At 46.0% G+C, this 19,044-nt stretch overlaps 1 protein-coding gene across 5 annotated transcripts in view; it reads right to left on the reverse strand.

Annotated features, from left to right (window-relative positions):
* CFAP54 (cilia and flagella associated protein 54) overlaps positions 1 to 19,044 on the reverse strand; it is a 2,603,731-nt gene that overhangs the window by 1,047,174 nt on the left and 1,537,513 nt on the right. For all 5 annotated transcript variants that reach the window (XR_013608312.1, XR_013608313.1, XM_078677994.1 and 2 more), the window contains exon 41: positions 13,674 to 13,826. Coding sequence is in view for 3 of the 5 variants with exons in the window: in XM_078677994.1 (XP_078534120.1) it covers positions 13,674 to 13,826 (153 nt within the window). In the remaining 2 variants the exon portion in view is untranslated. The remainder of the gene's footprint in view (positions 1 to 13,673; positions 13,827 to 19,044) is intronic.

The raw sequence follows: 19,044 nt of genomic DNA on the forward strand, positions 1-19,044 counted from the left end.
GTGCGCCAAGCGTCTAGAAGGCCCATGTCATGCATGCGCTGCTTTGTGTCCATGGAGAAGGAGCCCATGTCCGAGCGGTGTGAGTGTGTGCTATCCAGATCTTTCTGCCAGGTCAGATTAAAGTCACCCATGAGGATAATTGGTCCCTCCACAAAGTCTGTTAATTTCCCCATAAGTGTGTTTAAGAAAACCGTCTGTTCAGTATTGGGGGTATACACTGCTACAAAAGTGCATTTTTTCCCTCTCAGACGCCCCTTGACCATAACCCAGCGGCCCTCTTTATCACTATGAACTCCTATTGGTTGGAATTGTATGGACGAACGGAACATGATCGCCACTGCTCTGTGTTTCGTGTGAGCTGATGATCTATAAATTAGTGGATAGTGTTTGTGTCTTAGGCGTTTTTGGAGGGAGTTAAGACGCTTAACGTTCCAAGTTCCAATAGTGATCGGCATTATACTAAAGGGAAAAATTATGCTTCTCTAAGAACCCCAGCAGCCCCACCATGTCACAGGTCTTCGCCTGCCCCCAAGGTGTTGTACAGCGCAATGTCGCATCAACTGTGAGTTTGCAAAGATCAGAGAGCCCCACACAGTCAATTGTTAAAAATCCGCCACCACGTCCCTCCCACTCCCTCCCCTTAGCCCCCAAAAAATGAAAACAAACATGAACAAATATACAATGCAAAAACTACTACTAGGTCCCCTTTGTGGGGCTAAAATGCCCCCTCAAGGACCAGGGGGGACAACAGGTCCGAGGAACCCGTCCACGCCCATCCCGGAAAATTTCTCATATGAAAAACATCTTTGTGCGGCTGGAAAGCAGGCCATAAGACAGACCCACGTCTAGAAGGACAACAAAGGTAAGTTATCTGCAATGGAGAATAGAACACATAGCAGGTCTCAGATAACAAAATAGAATGAAAAGTAGTTATGATACTAGGCTCCAAACCCGCCTTATTGTAGAAAAAAAGGAGACAGCACTGTTCTTACGTATGGAGCCATCTTAGTCCGTAACGTCTCCACATCTTGCACAAAGGGCTGGAGCCTCAGAAACAGGGCCAGGAGAGGAGTCCAAAGGCGGGAGTTTGCAGGTAGAGCAGGTCTGTAGCTGCTGCCATTGGATATATCAAGAGACGTCTGCCTCAATGATTATTATTCAGAGGACTGTGACGACCAGTCCTGGTTTAGGTAATAGATCACTCAACTCCCATGGTGCAGTCTGTTAGGGTTCATCGGCGGCCCCTGCGCGATCCCACCGACCAGGTGGAAGCTGACGTTGAGCCCTGGGAGGGATCCTCATTTTAGCCTTGGGTGGGGCCATCCTCCTCGGAGGGAAGGCCAGAAGATCCAAACCTTCCTTTAAGTCAGTAATGTGGCATCGCTTGTTCTGGCATTCAAAACTGAGTCCAAACGGGTAGGTCTACCAGTACCCGATTGTGTCATTTCGCAGTTTAGTGGTGACAGGTCTGAACAGTTGTCTCCGCGCTAGTGTAGATGGCGCTACATCCTGGTAGATGGTGTAAGAGTGACCCTGAAAGGAGATGGAATCTTTCGCCCTGGCCGCCTGGAGCACTGTCTCCAGGCTTTGTATGTGTGGAATTTCACCAAGATGTCGCGTGGTCTCTTCTTCTGGCCGTTCTGTACGCTTCCCATCCAGTGGACTCTGTCCAATTTTAACTTGAGGGTCTGGGGGCTCAGGATCTTCACGAAGAGTCCCACTATGAAAGCCTCTAGGTCCGCACCCTTCGGCGCCTTCCTCCAAGTCCCTGACACATATGTTCTCCCTCTGTGCTCTGTTTTCGAGGTCCTCTGCCTTAATCTGCGTCTGTTGCAACTGCTACTTGAGAGCACGGACAGCCTCACGTAGTTTGGTAGAGAGTTGTTTTTGCTCTTGATGTTGCGCCTCCATGGCCAAGCACTCTAGTGCCCACAGAGTCCAAATCGTGCTGGAGGGAGGTCAGACGGTCCGTTAGGTCTGTCCGCAGTTTGTCCATTGAGGATTTAATGTCTTGACTGAGTTTGTTGCGCAATTCAGTTTTAAAGTCCTTAAATATATTCAATAGGTCTGCCTTCGTGAGGGCCATGGCAGAACTTTCCGTGTCCCCTCGCAACGTTGGGCGTTTGTCTGGAGACATGAAGAAGTCTGATAGCTTACTTGACATCTTGCTCGTCCCCTTCTTCGGCGGCGTATGGCTGAGGCCACACAAATCCCTGCAGCTCTGTCATGGGTGATGGAGGCACTCTAGGGCCAGCCTCAATCGGATCATGAACGGTGGATTGAGAGAGGTCCACGTAGCACTAAGAAGCGGCTCTGTCAAGGCAGTGGTGGTCCCACCTCAGGTCACCAGCTAGGTCTGCTGCTCAGTGGCCCGATGATGTCGACATCGCAGTTTAGGAGTGAGGGTGCCCTGTCACAAATAATTACCCTGGATATGATGATGGCCATGATCTGCACCCAGCTCATTTAAGGGGAGAAAGGAAGGAGAGGCCTCTAGGGAGAGTAGGTGATCTCCAGTACGAGGTATCTAGCCGCTACTGTGGGTAGCAGATGCAGAATTAACCATCGTGGGATGGAAGTGTATAGGCGTCTCCCTTACTGTGCAGACTGGGTGTCCGTGCAGGTGGGTAGGTGCTCAATGGTGTGGAGCGCTATCCACAGGCCCCCGGGTAGTTGCAGGCTGTCGTCAGTCCAGCGGTGTTCGCAAAGAGGGAGCCACGACTCCCACTCCCTCCCTGTGCACAGCCCTCCTCTGGTATGGCAGATGTAGGAGTCTGCGAGACCAGGGATTCAAGCGTCAGTGCTCGCCGGATTTTGGGGGAGTACGGCCGCCATGTCAGGGTCAGGAAACTGCGATCGAAAGTACCCCTATCCCCTCAGCACCCAAGAACAAGCCTCTGGAAGTGTCTCAAGGCATTCCGCTATGGGGGCAAATCGCTGCTGCATTTATAGGACGTCTGGTGCCCATACCTCTAGTAGAAGGACCGGGGCGCCTCCTGTCGCGGCAGGGCTCAGGCTGCCATCTTAGATCTCGCCGAATTTCCCCACAGGAGAGAGCGAGGCAGAATGAAGCCGGTACACGCACTTCCGGGGTAGTAGGACGGACTGAGCCGATGTCTCACATCCTAGGTAGGATCTGTTTGCGGTCGTTTTAGCCTCAGGAAGCCGCCAGAATCCGATCCGGAATAGTGCGTGGACTGGGAGCCGAGACGGTCTACGTCCGTTCAGCCATCTTACCCGGCCACGCCCCCTCTTAAACAATTTTGCTCCCTTTATCAATATGGAATTTATTGTTTAAAGAAATTGTTTTAAGACTAATGAATGGGAAAGAAGGTGCGCACCGGTATCACCCAAATTACCAAATGAATGTTTGCACAAGATTCCTTTAAAGCTAATAAAACTCTGAGGGATTTCTACCTTTCTTCACACAGTAGTGCTAAAGCTAACAAGATGGCTTTAGGAAAGGTGGGGAAGCTAGCTAACAGTTGTGGAATCTGTCCTCGACCACAATACCCATTACATTTAAATAGTTGACACCTTTTATTCGCATGTTTTAACAGAACTGTTCTTAAGTTTAGCTGTTTGTATAGTTTGTATACTATCCATCATCTCTCTCTGCATGTTTCAGTGATCCTATCATACAGTGTTTTGTTTAACTGCAGGTTAAAATGTTATACTTACAAGAAAAGCTTAAAGTGAATCAATCACACTGCCTCAATGAATCAAGTGCAAATAATTGAAAGTGTTATTGAACAATTTCCTTGGTACAAGTGTGTCTTGCACTAGCAAACATGGGAGCAAAATGTCTCCCTTTGGCTGCAGTGTTAGCATATCTAGAAGGAGCTTATGTAGTGATGTTTGCATTCTGCCAGATCCTGTAGTGATGAACACTGAGCAAGAAAAAAGTACATTTATGGGCCATAGAGGATGCATTTGAACAACTACTAGAAATAGACCAAAATCTTTGCTAAGCTTTTATTAACTTTCCTTCGAAAATGGGCCACTGCAGTCAGGAAGTTAATATTCCATCAAGCCGTCTTCCGAAAAGATTGCTCTGGTATTGGTAACATCACAGCGCTGGTCATCCTTGTCCAGAGAGCATCAAGAGTTAAAGGTAAAAATCTATTTACATGTTTTATTGACTTCTCAATGGCCTTAGATAGAGTAAACAGAGCCAGGTTATAGTCTAAGTTGGAGGCATGGGGAATTGAGACAGGTCTGCTAAAACTTATAATGGATCTACACAGCAACAAGCGGGTGAGAGAAATGTCCACAAAAATCCATACTCATAATGGGCTAAAACAAGACAGCATTTTAGCCTCGCTGCTATTTAATTTATATATCTCTGATCTCGCGGAGGCACTGCAGGAATTCACGACTGGTTCCCCTTACTGAGAAGCACTAAAGTAGAATATCTGGCTTATGCCATTGCCAACAATATTGTTATGTTTTCAACCTGCCAGATGGACCTCCAAAATCAGCTGGCCAGCTTACTTGAATACAATTTGGCTAATGAACCACAGATCATCACAAGCAAAACAAAAGTTATGGCATTGGGTTGCAAACCCCCCTGTTACACCTGGTTGTTAGGACCGGATAAGATCGAGCAGATGTCCACCTACTCATATCTGAGGATGAAAATCGACAAGCTAAACTGGAAGGCCCGTAAGGAATACTTGCAACAGAAACTTGATGTTTGGATCAAGAGCTATAAAAAAGCTTAGCGGCAAAATACCGTGGAAATACCATTGGATCTGCTGAGACAGAGACTGAAGCTTAGGCCAAACTGGCTCCAGTATGCGCTTACGGAAATGTATGCTGGCCGCCAGAAATCATCAGGAGAACAGAAACCACATTTATGGGCACGATAAGGAAGATGTTCAGTCTTCAGAAAGTCACTGGGCAATGCTTAATCAGGCTGGAACGCGGCATGTTGTCGATCATGGCCCGAACAAATCTAAACTGTATTTATTATTTTAAAGACAGATAGTGGGCGTCCGATAACACTATCAATCAATCAATCAATCAATCACGGCATTTGTATAGCGCGCTACTCACCCGGTAGGGTCTCAAGGCGCTGGGGGAGAGGGGTACGTTACTGCTCGAACAGCCAGGTCTTGAGCTGCTTCCTGAAGGAGAGGTGGTCTTGGGTCAGCCGAAGGTGGATGGGGAGGGAGTTCCAAGTCTTGGCTGCCAGGTAGGAGAAGGATCTTCCTCCGGTGGTGGCTCTGCGGATGCGTGGTACAGTGGCGAGGGCGTGGCTGGACGATCGTAGCTGGCGGGTGGGCGTGTAGAAGGTCAGGCGGTCGTTGAGGTACTTGGGGCCCAGGTCGTGGAGAGCCTTGTGTGCATGGGTGAGGAGTCTGAACGTGATTCTCTTGCTGACGGGGAGCCAGTGCAGGTCTCTCAGGTGTCCGGTGATGTGGCTGTGTCGGGGGATGTCCAGGATGAGTCGTGCGGAGGCGTTCTGGATGCGTTGGAGTCTTTTTTGAAGTTTGGCTGTGGTTCCGGCGTAGAGGGTGTTCCCGTAGTCCAGTCGGCTGGTGACGAGTGCCTGGGTAACGGTCTTCCTGGTTACGGTGGGGATCCATCTGAAGATCTTGCCGAGCATGCGCAAGGTGTTGAAGCATGATGAGGAGACGGCGTTGACTTGTCTGGTCATCGAGAGGGAGGAGTCCAGGATGAAGCCCAGGTTTTCGTGCGTGGTCCGTTGGTTTGGGAGTGGTGCCCAGGGCAGGGGGCCACCAGGAATTGTCCCAGGCGGAGGGGGATGATCCCAGGATGAGGACTTCCGTCTTGTCTGAGTTCAGTTTCAGGCGGCTGTTCTTCATCCACTCGGCGACGTCTTTCATCCCTTCGTGTAGGCTGGCCCTGGCGGTGGCGGGGTCGTTGGTGAGGGAGAGGATCAGTTGGGTGTCGTCGGCGTAGGAGATGATGTTGAGGTTGTGTTGGCGTGCGATGGCTGCGTGGGGGCTCATGTAGACGTTGAAGAGGGTTGGGCTGAGTGATGATAATTGTGGTACGCCGCATATGACTTCGGTGGCCTCGGATCTGAACGGGGTGAGGCGGACTCTCTGTGTTCTTCCGGCGAGGAACGAGATGATCCACTCCAGTGCCTTCTCTTGAATTCCGATGTTGCTGAGGCGCTGCACTAGGGTGCGGTGGCAGACAGTGTCAAACGCAGCAGAGAGGTCCAGGAGGATGAGGGCCGCTGTTTCCCCGTTGTCGATCAGGGATCTGATGTCGTCGGTGGCTGCGATCAGGGCGGTCTCGGTGCTGTGGTTGGCCCGAAACCTGGACTGCGAGGGGTCGAGGGATCTGTTCGTCTCGAGGAAGGCGGCGACCTGTCTGTTGACGGTCTTCTCGATGACTTTGGCAGGAAAAGGAAGAAGCGAGATGGGACGGTAGTTCTTGAGGTCGGTGGGGTCCGCCGTTAGTTTCTTCAGGAGGGCGCTGAGCTCGGCGTGCTTCCAGCTCTCCGGGAAGCTGGCAGTGTGGAAGGAGGTGTTGATGATGTCCCGTAGATGGGGTGCAATGATGGCGTCGGCCTTGTTGAAGACGTGGTGGGGCAGGGGTCGGTGGGGGATCCGGAGTGGATGGTGTTCATCGTGCGGGTGGTGTCTTCGGTGCTGATCGGGGTCCAGTTGCAGAGGGTGGTGGTGGCGGGCGTTGGTTCGGTGGTAGGGTGCGTGGTCTGTGCGTTGAAGCTGTTGTGTATGTCGGCGATCTTGCGGTGGAAGAACGAGGCGAGTGAGTTGCAGAGGTCTTGCGAGGGAGCGATGTCGTTGTTTCCGGCGCTGGGGTTGGAGAACTCTTTGACGATGCTGAAGAGTTCCTTGCTGTCGTGGGCGTTGTTGTGCAGTCGTTCTTTGAGTGCTGTCTTCTTGGTAGCACGGATCAGCTGATGGTGTTTGCGGGTGGCGTGCTTGAGGGAGGTCCTGTTGTCTGTGGTCTGGTCGAGCCGCCAGGCTTTCGAGGGTGCGGCAGTTCTTCTTGGAGTCCTTGAGTTCGTCGGTGAACCAGGGGTTTTTCTTGCTGCCAGGTCTGCTGGGAGGGTTCTTTAGTGGTGCGAGGTCATCGGCGCAGGCGGTCAACCACTTGGTGAGGTTGCTGGCTGCTTCGTTGGGGTTCCGTTGTGCTGGTGGGAGGGTTCTGGCTGAGGGAGGCGGTGAGCTGCTCGGCGGTGATCTTGCTCTAGCTCCGGCGAGGTACCTGTTGCGGGCGGTGGTGGGTCATGGTTCTTCTGAAGCTGAAGTGGACGCAGCTGTGGTCAGTCCAGTGGAGTCCGGTGGAGTGGCTGAAGGAGATGTGCTTGCTGGATGAGAAGACGGGGTCCAGCGTGTGGCCGGCGTAGTGGGTGGGGGTGTTTACCAGTTGCTTGAGTCCGAGGTTGGCGAGGTTGTCCAGCAGGGTAGTGGTGTTTCTATCATTGTTGTTCTCCAGGTGGAAGTTGAGGTCCCCTAGGAGGATGTAGTCAGCGGAGGGAAGGGCGTGCGGGCTGATAAAGTCTGCGATGTCTTCGCTGAATTGTGTGCGTGGTCCCGGGGGTCTGTAGATGAGGGTGCCTCTGAGGGTGGTCTTGGGGTCGGTGTGTATCTGGAAGTGGAGGTGTTCGGCGGCGGTGAAGGTTTCGTCGGAGTTGGTCGAGATGCGGATGGTGTTCTTGTGTACGATGGCGATGCCGCCTCCCGTCTGGTTGACGCGCTCCATCTGGGTGATCTTGTATCCGTCCGGGATGGCTATGGCGATGTCGGGCGCTGAGGAGGCGTTCATCCAGGTTTCTGTGAGGAAGGCGATGTCTGGTGATGTTTTGTCGAGCAGGTTTCAGAGTTCGACGGCGTGCCTGTGGACGGAGCGGGTGTTGAGCAGGATGCACTTCAGGTGGTTGCTGCTGGTGTCTGGCTTGGCGGGAGCGGTGCAGGTCCGGAGGCAGGTGAATTTGCAGTCTTGGCAGGTGAAGGGTCCGTGGGTGCGTCTCGGGGTGGCTCGTTAGCAGGCGGGGTTCTGGCCGGCGTTGAGTGCGTCGAGGAAGGTGGGGTCTTAGGTCCGTTGTGTGGGCTGGCGTTCTCGGGGGCCAGGGGTCCTAGCGCTGGGCGCGGTCCAGGCGCGGACGGGCGCAGACGGGCTTGCCTTTGGCACACAATCGGCGCACAATCGGCGCGCCCGCTGCGCGTGAACGCTGCGCGTGAGCGTGGGCATCATAAGTAAGGAGCCGGGAGGGCGGGTCAGCTGGGTGGCGGGAGCGGGGCGACGAATGGGCTGGCGGGGGCGGGGCCGCAGGGATGCAGCGGCGGGAAAGTCTTGGGCAGGGGGGCGGCTCAGCGGTGCTGGGTCGCTCGGGAAGCGGCAGGCAGTCAGGCAGGCAGGAGAAGGCTGCAAGCGGCGTCAGCAGGAGCAGGAGGGGGCGACCAGGCCTTGTCACATATCAGATATGTTCCTGATGTCGAGTGGCATCTCAATACAAAATTACTACGCATAGTATGAAGTCTTACTAATTTCAAAGGCAACCATATCTAGATGTCAACTTGAATTCTAAGGCCATGTCCTCCTTTTTTAAGCTTTAGACTTTTTTATTTGCCATTCCTCCAGTTTGATGGTGGATCAAAACATAGCGTACTAATAGCATGTTCTGCCTTTGAAATACAGAGGCGGAAACATTAGAACATATAATTTGTTTATGTCCTGAACTAACAGATATTAGAAAGAAGCTGCTGAACAACTCATTTAACACAGAAGGGATAAGAACTATATGCGAGGCTGTTCGTTTCTGCTTTCAGGGCTCCATACCGAATATAGAGTGGCAGCTGTCAACATTTATCCCCCTAGCAATCGAAAGATTGGAAGGTAAATCTCAGAAGAGTTAAATCGTAAAACGATACAAGATCTTTTTTTCCTTTCTTTAAAAAAATGTTTTTATGGTAATGTATTAAGGTTTTTCATAAAACTCCGTAAACCTTGGGAGGGTGGTCGATATTTATTATTTACTGTACGTTTTTCATATTTCACATATTGTGTTTGCTTTCAAATAACTGGAACAGTACAATATTACTCACTTACTTGCTGCTGATGTTTGGTGCTCTTAGCTTCTTGTGCCTGTCTTGTTTTCCCAGTTAATTTGTTACATTGCTGTGGCTGCTCGTTTTGTATTCTGTCATGCTTTCCCCATTCAATCAAACCTTCCCTTTCCAGATGAGTGTTTCTGAATTTAGTTCCTCCTTTTCCATTTCCTTTTTCCACTCTTGTGTTTGTATTCTGATCTTAATTAACATCATCAGAGGGTGCCAGCACATGTTCAGACTTCGTACCTCAAGCACAGTGAATCACTTAGTGCTTTTCTTCCATAAGTGCTGCTCAGTGTTTCCCAAGAATCTGAGAGGTGTCCTTGTCCCATTGCCTTTTTACGGTCTCTTTTACGTTACACACAGATCTTTTCCACGGAGCATACAAATATTTATCATCGTTTTATAGTCTTCAGCTTTGTGCTTTGCCTTTCAGCTGTTTATTGTACTGTGTGTGCCTTATCTTTCTAGTTTATCTTTCTAGTTTTATCTTTCTAGTTTTATCTTTCTAGTTGTATCTCCTTTTGGTGTTAACCAGTTTCTGGCCAGTATTCAGACCCCAGTTCTCTCCATCCTGCTTGTTTTTAGCTTCTGTCCATTTCCTTCCCGGTTTTAGCTACTTCCTTATATATGCTAAACCTCTCCACTCAAATTGACTTGTCCAGCACAGAGCATCCCTCTCTGTAAGTTATTGAAGAACAGGTCCCAGTAAGGATCATGACACACTTTCAGTAAAAATGTCAAACAAATTACTCTTATCTTCAATAGACCCCTGTGCTCTAGATCATAGTAGGAGATGTACAATTTGCCTGATACTCCTGCATGCGGTCAGTACATGTTCGCAGCACCAAAGAAATGTTTAGGTCGCTGACATTTTCTGATTAATGCTGAGGCCTCAACATGGCTTCTTCATCATTCACAGGCCCTGCAACATCATCTCCAGTTTACCTCAGTAAACCGCTGCTACACCCCAACACTCCTCTCCATGGCACTGTACCACTAGCGCAGCACTGCCATTCACTACCAGTTTCCAGCTCCATGTTTCAAGGCTGAAGCGGAATATTGTCAACATCTAGCTCATTAATATCAGCTGCCAGCCTCCATTACCATCCCCACCACATTACTACATTACTACATCTGTTCATAGCAACCCCATAACCACATTAACACATTCCACCACCAACCAACCATCACCATACTACCACCCTGACACCACTGCACAAATCATTGACACCAGCCACTCCTTTCCCAAGGGACCTCAAAGAAACCCATCCGCATAGAACCCCTTAAGCTCCATTTTGAACAGAGTCTAGTTATGGTGGGTCAAGACTCTGGGCACAGAGTGGCATAGCACGTTACAAAGATTGGCATAGAAATTACAGTGAACAAGGAAAAATTAGAGGATATAAGCAGAAAGATACTCATATCTTTGCAGTGCAGACTAGGGGAGATCTGATACAATGGGTGAGCGCAGGCTAAGAAATTTACTTTAGGAAGTGCTGTTCAGGACCCTTTTAAAAGTGAAAATTGGCATGGATATCTGTAGCCATAGCATTCCAGATCCATAGTGCATTTCCAAAGTGTGATAGTTTCAGGGTAGAAAACATTCAGAGTCTTAGTGTGTGTTGCTTATGTGTCCTAAGGTTTTATTTTTTTCCTGACAGCTGATGTTTTGAAATAGACTTTCAGGTTTGATCTTGTGAATCACCTTGTGTGTGATAAATGCAATCTTAAATGCAGGGTAACGGAACATGGGGTGCCAACCTAATAATGAAAGTATTGGTGTAATGTGCTGAAATCATTTTGCATTGGAGATAAGGCATGCTGCCAAATGTAACAGTACTGCATCTTTAATTTGTACATTATGTATTGCGGTTACTGTTGGCTTGTGCTTACACAAGATTGCATTGTATTGTAAGCCACCTTTTGCTCCACTTTGTTTTGCCTGTTATTTTCCCCATGTATTGTCTTTTACCCTTTCTCACTTGGTACAGGCTTGTGCCCAGTTTTTGATTGGTTTCGTGCCCTACTTATTCCTGAAGTTTCGTTTTATTCTCAAAATAAATATTCCTCTGCCCGGCTGGACATTGGAACAAAAAATACATAGTGCTTACTTAAGTCTATGTGTATCCCCTTGAATTTCATTGATATAAGTTTAGGACCTTTGTCGTTTTGAAAATCCATTAACTACCCGAGGTCCTCAACTACCTAGACGGGTTCCCTTGTTGTTTATACTGCCAAATGGAGAGCCACTTTGAGAGGACCTAGGCGAGATTTAGTCAGTATGATTAGTAGCACATTTCCCGGATCTATACATCAGATGGCTTGGGCTTGAATGGCAAAGTAGGGGGTAATGTCAGAACAAAAGCGGAGGTACGGAACAATTTTAGATAGAGCCAGCTTTCTTCACCATCCCTTTGACAGGTTGATACAATTGGAATAGTTTACTGAGATAAGACAAACTATTTAGCTGAGGTGATCATTTTCGGTGTGAGGTCCCTGTCTTTCAGTTTAGCTGACTGCTCGACAGGAAGCTGTCATTGAGTCCAGGCCTTTGTTTGAAGAGAGAAGGAGAAATTTAGTGTTTAACTTTAGCTTCATGTTTCGCAATCAGTTTTGAAGGACCGTGAGGAAGGAGGTGAGGGTCTTGAGGCTGTTGCTGAATTCGACTCTAATGTGCAGGTAGTAATTGTCAGAATATTGTAGATACCGGGTTTTAATAGTGATTTACCTAGTGATTCCTGGTAAAGGCTGAAGAGCTCAGGAGCAAGGATGAAGCACTGCAATAATCCACAAGTGATATTGATAGAGGTAGAGAAATAATTTCCTGTTTTGATTAATTGCATTTTGTCAAACACATATGAACTGAACTAACTTAGCACTGTTCAATCAATGCCCATTCTGTCATTTTTAGGATGTTGAGCAGGGTATCACAAGCAATGGTATAAACTGCTACTAATAGAACAAGTAGAACTAGGAGTCAGGATTTTCCTTAATCAAAGATTAAAGCGCAAAGCGCTGCTTGGTGTTTTCAGAATGGATGGTTGAGTGTTGTGACCCGCAGATCACCTTGGGTATGATTAGTTTAATGTATTCTTCCAGCTGCCATTCTACACATCTTTCAATGTTCAACTTTTTATAGAGAAGTGATGTGCCCGATCTCGCGGGAATCTGGGAGTTGACAATGACTCAAGGAGGTTGATGATTTGCAGCAAGAAAGAAGAGAAGACATCAGAGTAATCTTTAGCTGGAGGATGTGGTATGGAATCTATAACAAAGTTTAACAATTTTGCATCTAAGGCAGATTTAAGCTTATCTATTTCACTGGGGCGAAAGCATTTCAACTACTCACAAGATTTTTCTTGTTGAGGTTTGGCTTTACTGCATCAGGTGGAGCAATGGAATGCATCTATATTCTGTAATGAAAGGTGGATATCTTTGGTTTGGCAAGTGGTTTACTTTAAGGACAGTGCTAAACAATACATATTTTCAAATGCAGACCAAGTTGCAGGGATTCTGCTCTACAACATAACTATACTTGGAACCATATAACATTATATGTAGGGAAGAAGTCACCATACCACCTCAGTATCTACGAGTCCAAGTCCGACTAGCTATAGTGCCTCACTCGCCCTCCTAACCTTCCCAGAGAGGCAAGTGAATTGGCATCCCCAGAACACAACACTCTTGACCCTCACAGGGGTCGCGGTAACAGGACACACACTTTCGCTCTTTCACTCACACTTGTCCACAATAAGATAACCAGGATACACAAAGGAAGTTCGGAATATTTATTTAAACTATCATGCTCTGAAATGTAGTATACATGCCACAATTAGAATACAAATGCATACTAAAAATACTGTTAGCATGGTTAATGACCCATATACCATGAAAAGCCCTGTCGTTTATAGGACAGAGTAACCTAAACCATACCCCGCTACTGAAGCTAAATTCCTATACAAGAAAGATCTCTGGGATTACTGGCATACCTGTTACCCTAGCATACACAAATAGACGTTCTACATCTCAGCAGACGCAGTGCTCTTGTCTCAGAACTCTCATTCCACATGTGTTTTATTAGCTCATGTGCTCACCTATATGACAAGAAGTGCAAATAAACAGCTGCATTTTTGTGTTACGTCTAGGTGCTAGTGCCTGGCAAGAAAGAATAACAAGGTGACATTGTTGTTTGACCTTGTCAGTGGTGTTCAGACTAAATCCCAGGAATAAAACAGAACACAATAACATATGCAAGTTCTGTGTGAAAGTACAATGTGCCACAAAAGCACGCGAAAATGACACCTACAACATGCACAGTTAGGCTAACATAAGGAAAACTACAGTGGACCATTAATGAAACACAACAATCAGTAACTGAATAGTTGAACGCAGTAGTAAAAAAGCAGAGGAAAAGAATAGCAGTCAAAGTCTTTTGGAATCTTATCAAAGCTATAAAAAAAATTATTATGCCTACCATTTCAAAAATGATACCACCATCCTGCCCCCCACACACACACACTACATTTAATCAACAAAGTATTTAGAAATACAGCCCTAACACTTTCCAGTAGAATAATTATGAATTATAAAATACTGATACTGAAATGTTACCTTGAATTTGAGAAAGAAAAAGCGAGAGCAACTTTCTGCTGTGTTTGAGTGCTCTGCTTGTGTACTTTGATTTATTCAAACTTTCTCTAAAGAATTTGAGGGAATCCTTCACATCTAGAGGAACACAGACTAAGGATTTGGCTCGCTTTCCATCTAAAACAAAAATAAAGATGAACTAATTAAAACATGTTTCACTGAACAAAAACAGTAATATCATAACCAAACATTTTATTGATATTTAAAATTGTAAACACCATGTTCTTATTAAGTAATGTTTAAACAAACCGGAAACCATTTAATGATTATAGTGACCCAAAAATGATCAAATCAGCAAATGGGGTCAGGAGGTATGAATTTGTGAGGAAAAAGTACAAAGAGCTGATAGAAAAACTGTGGAGAGTAAACATTAATGTGAATTTCTGCGATGTGAGGGACTGGATCCACAGCACTCCTGCGCCAAAAATGATAGAGCGCAGGTTGAGACAAGGCCTAGTTGTTCTCCCAGTCATGACATTTTCTGTATGATTTAATTTTTCAGAAAGAAGTTAAAATCATCCAGCAGGGCAAAGCAGAATGCTGTATGTTGAATTTATGGTTCTGCGGAAACCTTGAGTTTTGGTGCCTAAGGCTCCAAGAGGGACAAACTTGATAACAGTAGCCACCACGGTTCTTTCATTCCTATGATAATGTTGCCACCTTTTCAAGCTCAGGTGCTCTGCATTCAGACCTTGTCACATTTTTGCAGCTCAAAATCTCCTAATGTAGAAAGGCTAGAAGCTATGGCCAGGAAGCACACCACATGGCGTTATACCTGTCCTGTTGGAGTACTAAACATAGCTGCAAAAGATTTTCAGTGGGATGACCCAGAAAATCTTCTCTGGCCAAGTCGCACCTCTTTCAGGTAACCTCAGCAGCTTGTCTACATCATCCAGAACTTTACATTTTCTAAGTCCAACCCAGTTTTATAAAATGTTGACTATCTTTCTACTGGTCAATTCTAAACGGAAGAGCTTACAGGATACTAGACCAAAAACAGCAGTGGACAACAGGCTTTGCAAGTCGCTTCAGTCAGCTAGCTCAAGTCCAGCCCCTACTATTCCTTCTTCTCCACAGTTACTCTTCTTCTTCTCATTTGTCTGCCTGTGGATCTAGGGGGGCAAGTTTGCCTGATTATGGAGAATCAACAACCAGACCTTGGGTATAAGGGTAAGGAAGATTGGAGTTGTCAACTTTTTCTTGTCTTCTCGAAGTCCAGCATTGTTCTGATTTCCATGCGGTGGGAACACCAACCTATGACAGTAACTCAGCAGTGGTTAATGGGTTGCACTGGGCTGTCTCCAAGTTTTCAACGGTAACTACAGTCACATCTATCCTTCAGGGACCTATTCATTGAGACTCATTACAAGAAGGCCAATAATTATTGCATTCTATATAAATCCAGCAAAAAGATGTTCTGCACATATCGAATGCAATCATTATAAACTATTCTGAGGTTTGGGGTAGTAACATGGAGATATTTGTTGTTACTGAACCAAAATCCACATGTCCCTATAAAACCTGATGAATTTGCCGAAACTTTTGAGGCAGAGAAACATGTTGGCGATAGGTAATGGCATGCGATGTTAGCTACCAGCCTTTTTAATTCAACAGACCACGCCTGATAATCAGGAAAAAAAGTTTGCGAATATGTGTGCCTGTCGATTTTAATCACATTGTTCTGTCACTGGCAGAGCTATATGTTCTGCTTTTGAGCACGTTTCACTTCTTTGGTTTTTTGTTTGGACACATTCTTGTTTTTATTTTTCAAACTGAATGACGACCAGTGATGAGAAAAGGGGCCCAGTCTGGTGAGTACCTGCCAGTTGCCCCGAGGGTGGTGTTCCCGTGAGGTGTCATTCATTTCGCCACACAATTTTTTTTGTTGGTAGATACATTTTTTGCAGAAATTTCTTTTGTACAATTCCAATTTTATTTGGTGGATACACTGTGTAGATTGAGTTTTCAGACATCCTGTGGTGTTCTGTGTAACTGCCAAGAGATGTTGGCCAATATACCACTCCTTTTAAAAAAAAAATGTTAAGGTATTGGACGTATTGCAGTAATACCCCTGAAGAAAACGATAGTAGATAGGGGAGTGCAACAGTGATCACTGACATGAGACTGATCTGGTGCAAGGCATACTGACATTATTTACGCCCATAAGACGGGGTTTTGTGGTTATTGAGGCTTAACTCAGGAGACAGGTATGTAAAGCATTTAAATACACCAATGCATTAAATAAGTAAGACACAACACACAATAAAAATTCCACAGCAGTTTATAAAAAAAGGAAACATTTTTATCTTTAAAATTACAGAAATCCAATGAAGGGAAACGGAGAAATTAATTTTTAATTATGAACTACTTTATAGTGCTTAAAACCATATAGCGCCACCCATGCTTGACAGGGACAAAGTCAACGTTTTTGGCCAACCACGATGGAGCGCTGGTCGGATACACTCAGTGAGAAGTCCAGGTCTAAATGATACCTTTGGACTTAGAACATTTTCTGCAAGATTTTCTCTCTACGTTGTGTGATCCCCTTCAGGAGGCCGATTTCGATGCAACATCGTCGGATTACATTTACACAAAGCCTCGCTCAAATCCTGCAAGTATGGAGCCCTGGAGCTTTCAGCGGGACAAACCTGAAATCCGGGTCGCGGTTATTGGTAGTCTGCTTGACTCTTGACATCGTGCCGGTCCACTTATGGAGATTTTTCCTAAAGTTCGTCCAAACTTCTGGAAATTCTTCCTAAAGTTCATCTTGGGGTTTCACAGTGTCCAAAACACAAGTCCAAGGGTCTAGAAGTGCAAGCATCTGAGATTTGTACTACAATTCCCACAGTGCACCTGGCTAAATCCTTAAAAATTCACTGGACGCACTCCAGGCTGGGCATTTCTTGAGGAAGGTGGTGCAGGGAAGCTCTGTTAACCTGTTACTTTCCGCAGGTCCACACCTTAATCCTTTATGAAGCAAGGCAAAGTCCTCAGGGCTGTGGTTCCAAGTATGCAACAGGAGAAGTCCTTCCGAGAGCAGTCCTGTGTGGCGCAGACAATAGTTTCAGCATGGCAATCCTTCTACTTGTGTTTTAGGCAACAAATGTAAGTTGCTATGCAGCCCTCACATATATATTCAAAGATCTGGGGTGATAAGCAGGGGGCACTACTGCCCAATGAGGTGCTGGCTACCCCCCAAAAGCATGACAGCTTCCTCCAAAATGTGGAATTTTCTTGTCCTACATAGCACTGCACTTTAAAATTTGAGAAAGAGATTTTCTCTTCTTCGGAGTAAGAGCTGGCTAAGCCAACCTACTAGTGTGGCTCATTTCAATTAGCACTATCCTCCACCTCTTGCACATTCCATTCCTGGGCCCGACATCTGGCTAAGGTTACATGACGAAGTGGTAGGCCTTGCTGGCATTCCTTACTGTCCTGCCCTCTTTGAAGCCCAGTGTGATTTACCCAGCCCCCGACCTTGCTGGTTCTTTGCAGAGCTCTCCCCATCAGATAGCCTCTGCTCAGAGCAGCCACTTACCACCTCATCAAAGTAGCCTGGCTACTAAGCCTATTAAGGCTTAACAATCAGGAAAGGCTGCTTGAAGGCTGGATTTTGGCTCACAGAAAGTAACGTTCTATAACTTATTTTCTGTACCAGTTAAATTGATCAGTGGCGAGTTCATGGATTTATCACTGCACATCTTTTACGTCTTTGAATTGCATTCCTAGTTCCTTCCTAGCAATGTTATAATTAAATAAGATATTCCAATGTTATCCTATGTAGGGAATAGTCTACAATGGGGGGAAACAAAAGTGGCAGCATTTCCCTCGGCAGGGCTTATAAAACATCTTTTATAATGTCCCTGCTTATAGTCACATGGCACCCCACCCCTGGGGCACCTAGAGGAGCCCTTAGAGGTGACTTATATGTAAAAATAAGGTAGATTACCACGTTGGTAGTACCTTTACCATCAGAGTAAAAATTCCATGTAATTTACTTTTAAAGACAATCTGCAAAGCAGGGCTGCCTTTAAAAATTACAGTTGGCACACAGCAGTGCCCATTCCAATGAATTAAATCTACTGGACCACTAAACTTCCCATCCTTATGTTATACTAGGGACGTATAGGTAGTTTGAAACCCTCTGCCCTATTATATACTAGGGACCTAGAGTGTCTGTTATTGCCAATTGTAATTATACCTAATTACCTTATACCTTTTTCATCAGAACACTGTCTCTGGACATTGTTAGCAGAACCTGTTACCACCAGTATCAGTCAAAAAATGGGGGTGAACAGGGCCAAAATAGAATGACTTTACCAAAAGGATGACTTTCTCACAGTGTTCTGTTGATTACAAATTATTGCGTGTTGCATTGTGTTTCCTCTATATAGGTATTTTTAAATACATACAGTACCACCATCCCTTGCTCCTGTACATATATCTTTACCATCACAAGCTACTACTCGAAAGACCTTAAGGCAACTGGCTTCCTGTGTTAAACTAACTTAATTTTTTTTATTTCTTCTTTGCTCAGTATCAAATGAGTATTTTAGGAGCACTGGACAAAGAATCAAACCAAAGGACACCTTATATTCCATCTCAGAACAAGGAACAAGGAGCATACCAATATGTCTGTACGTGAAGCCAGCGTGTTGTCTTTTCATACTCATCATCTTGCTGCGTTTTTAGCAACAGAAATGAGAACTCCAACTATGGTATAATACTGGAATGCCTTACATGAGCAAGTTACTTACCTTCGGTAATGCTTTTTCTGGTGGATACAGTATCGGCCTGTGGATTCCTCACATTTTGAATTACTCCAGTGTCAGCATTCCACGGATATTCTTTTCTTAGCTCTCTCACGTAGACGAGGACATCACAAAAGCACGGCTCTGCTCGCGACTCTGTATAACGTCACCGGAGCCATAAGAAGACCTCGTCGACGTGCTGACGTCAGTTCCACCCATTTTTTCCATGCCCTTGAGGCAAACGGGTGGCCGACAACATAATACAAGTATACACAGTATACAAAATACTACAAAAATACATATAGTATATATATTCATAAAAGGGAAAAGCCAAAAAGTAAAGCATTTCCTAGAAACAAATTGTATATTATATAAATGACATATGAAAAATAACAATGTCAGAAGTTTTTCGGTATAAGCATGTGGACAACAGAGAGGAGGGTGGGTCAGTGAGGAATCCACAGGCAGATATTGTATTCACCAGAAAAAGTGATACAGAAGATAAGTAACTTGTTCTTCTGATGGATACAGCTGCCTGTGGATTCCTCGCCTTTTGCATTGAATCCCCAAGCTGTTCCTCTCCC

The sequence above is a fragment of the Lissotriton helveticus genome, chromosome 1_1 (assembly GCF_964261635.1).
Source record: "Lissotriton helveticus chromosome 1_1, aLisHel1.1, whole genome shotgun sequence".
Classification (NCBI taxonomy): domain Eukaryota; kingdom Metazoa; phylum Chordata; class Amphibia; order Caudata; family Salamandridae; genus Lissotriton; species Lissotriton helveticus.